The 2589-nt window shown below is 35.8% G+C and overlaps 1 protein-coding gene across 1 annotated transcript in view; it reads right to left on the bottom strand.

Moving 5' to 3' along the window:
* Positions 1-221: 221 nt before the first annotated feature.
* The window catches only part of LOC101294677 (probable cytosolic iron-sulfur protein assembly protein-like), a 4295-nt gene continuing 1927 nt past the window's right edge, over positions 222-2589 (bottom strand). The window contains exons 7-10 of the mRNA XM_004302944.1: positions 1828-1890; positions 1537-1612; positions 1291-1374; positions 222-709 (exon numbers count right to left, since the gene is read on the bottom strand). Of these exons, the coding sequence (XP_004302992.1) occupies positions 635-709; positions 1291-1374; positions 1537-1612; positions 1828-1890 (298 nt within the window). The 3' untranslated portion in view covers positions 222-634. The remainder of the gene's footprint in view (positions 710-1290; positions 1375-1536; positions 1613-1827; positions 1891-2589) is intronic.

Raw genomic sequence — 2589 nt, 5'->3', positions numbered from 1 at the left:
ATTTTCTGTTTTATTTTTTCGTTATCATTACGAAGAGACGAATTTGCCCTTATAAACTTGACGGAATGAAACAGATTAACGGTCAAACTGACGGTATATATCTTGAGTCGGATTTTAAACTTCGGGTACTATTGTGATGTTTTGTAAAGTTGAGTAAGCTTAATTATCAGTAGAAGAAACTTCATGTACTGTCAAAATTTTCCCATCATTAGCTATATGGTGATCCGAATATAAACCATACTGCTCAATTTTCGAAGACAAACTATATAAGTTGATCTCTGAGCATTCTTGTTAGCAAATCTATAAATTATCAATCCTAATAACCAAGAGGAAGAAGTAACACTATCTTTATTCCCAAAAAGATAACACTACATCTAATAACTAAGACATACACATGATGATTCCTTTATAATCATGCTTAATTTTTGCTACAAAAAGCGAAGAGGTTCTTCCTGCAGCATACAGATGTCATCTCTCAGATTTAACTGTCCCGTTATTGGCTGCAGAAGATGCCGTCTCTCTATAAATTGCACTATAAGCTTCAATCTTCACCACTTTCATTCTCATAAACATTCATTGTATCCACTTCACAAGAGACTTCACTAACAACTGACATACATATGATACAGTTGTTTCAGCAGCTAACAGATGTCAGCTCCCATATTTTGATCGTCCCGTCATCAGCTGCAGAAGCAAGAAGCCTATTCTCCTGTCAAATTCAACAGCAATATGAGAAAAATGTTAGTATTGAAGATAAGCTGCTCTTAACTAATTAAAAACTAAAATAGATTCTCCCAAACATGCATGACTACTGAATACATTTTGCTGTAAAAAGAATACGCTGAGAACTAAGTAATCCAAAAAAGCACAATCAAAAGGGAAATTGTAGTTTGAGCTGCTGCAAGTAACTGTATGCAACCATGTATGTGCATCTAAGGGCAATACTACTTAGAAGCTGAGTAGGTACTTCGTGTGGTGGAAAAACTAATGGTTGCCCTTAATGAGAGTCATGCAGTCCATGTTTGCAGTGTTGTAGATATGATAGGGGTGGTAGCAGTGGCAGCAAGGTAGCAGTTAGAGTAACAGAACTTAGTTCTCAAGGGACTATGTTTCCCATGCAATTAGAGTTACAGAACTTAGTTCTCAAGGGACTATGTTTCCCATCACTGTGGAAACAAGAAAAATGGAATCTTGAACATCATTAAAAATCACGAGTCCGGGCCCTGAATTCACAGGGGAAAAAAACGGAACCTCACAGAACTAACGATAAACTGTAGAGAGAAAATTTACCCCAGGGCACCACTGCACTGAATTTATATCCATGTCGTGGGCTTTCTCCTTCTTGAGAAGCAAGTTATAGGAAGGTCCATTGACCTGAAATGAAAACAACAGTCAGATTATTTTTAACCCTTCAATCAGCTTGCCAGTTCTTTTTTTGAAGAAATTTACATTCAGAACCAATACAGAAACTAGGCCACTCCACTGCTGGAACAAATGCTAATACAACAAATGAAACAATCAAAGATTATGACATACCAAACTATCGCTCTCATTATTCTCCACAAAAAATCTTATGGCATCATCAGCAGCTCCACTGGCAATGATATTGTCCCTGTAATTTTTCACCAAAACAAAATCCAGATATCAGAAAGTGGTTATGTTTACCTTAAATTTTCCTAGCTTACAATATTATCTTACATTGAAGAAAGATCTTCAGTAAAGTGAATCTGACAATTTATTCATTAGTAAATCTAGAGAATATAATCTATCTCATATATTGTAAAGCCAGAAAATTTAGGAGTACTTCTTTTGGTTCGATAGCATTACCTTGACCAATGAACTGAAAATATAGTCCTGTCATGATAACCCGCAATAGTGCAAAGATGACTCCTGACAAAACCCACAGATGAATCATTATATAGGTTGAAGTACAAGAAAGCAGAACCGAATTACGGCCTAAAATCACAATTGTACCAAACAAATTGCTTAGTTGACAACAAATACTGATTTTATTGGGATGCACGCTGCAGAGAACATTGATATCAACAGATAGTGAAACACTAACCATTATTTAAATTCAAAAGCAGCCAATGTTGTGACTACAAAATCAGTAAGCAAATAGCTAACTTCTAACTATGAAGGCATCAACAACATTTAAAAAATATACTTTGAACTGAAAAATAGACAAACCCTACAACCAATACAATACAACTGCCAGCATTATCTTAAGCAAGTGGTTTTCATGCCTTAAAGAAATGAAGCCTGATCCCTGATTTTGCGAAACCTAGTGGAAGCACATTAATCTGGAAAATAAAATAGTCGCATTCATGTAAGAAACACTAAGAGACTAATAGATAGAGCAATTTTCAAATTCAGTAAAGATGACTCCTATCAATGCATTGCCCTCATTCTAGAATACATACAGCACTTCAAGTCATGTTCAATTGTATAAAATTGAAGGAGGCATGTATCAGGGAGTCTGACTGCTCCCAGGAAGAGAAATACTATGCAGAGGAAATCAAATCACAGGGAACTAAAAGTACGGAAATCAATATTAGAGAGAGAGAGAGAGAGAGAGAGAGAGAGAAG

The sequence above is a fragment of the Fragaria vesca genome, linkage group LG6, assembly GCF_000184155.1.
Source record: "Fragaria vesca subsp. vesca linkage group LG6, FraVesHawaii_1.0, whole genome shotgun sequence".
Classification (NCBI taxonomy): domain Eukaryota; kingdom Viridiplantae; phylum Streptophyta; class Magnoliopsida; order Rosales; family Rosaceae; genus Fragaria; species Fragaria vesca.
The sequence above is the reverse complement of the archived record's forward strand: the minus strand, read 5'-3'. Positions and strand labels throughout refer to the sequence as shown.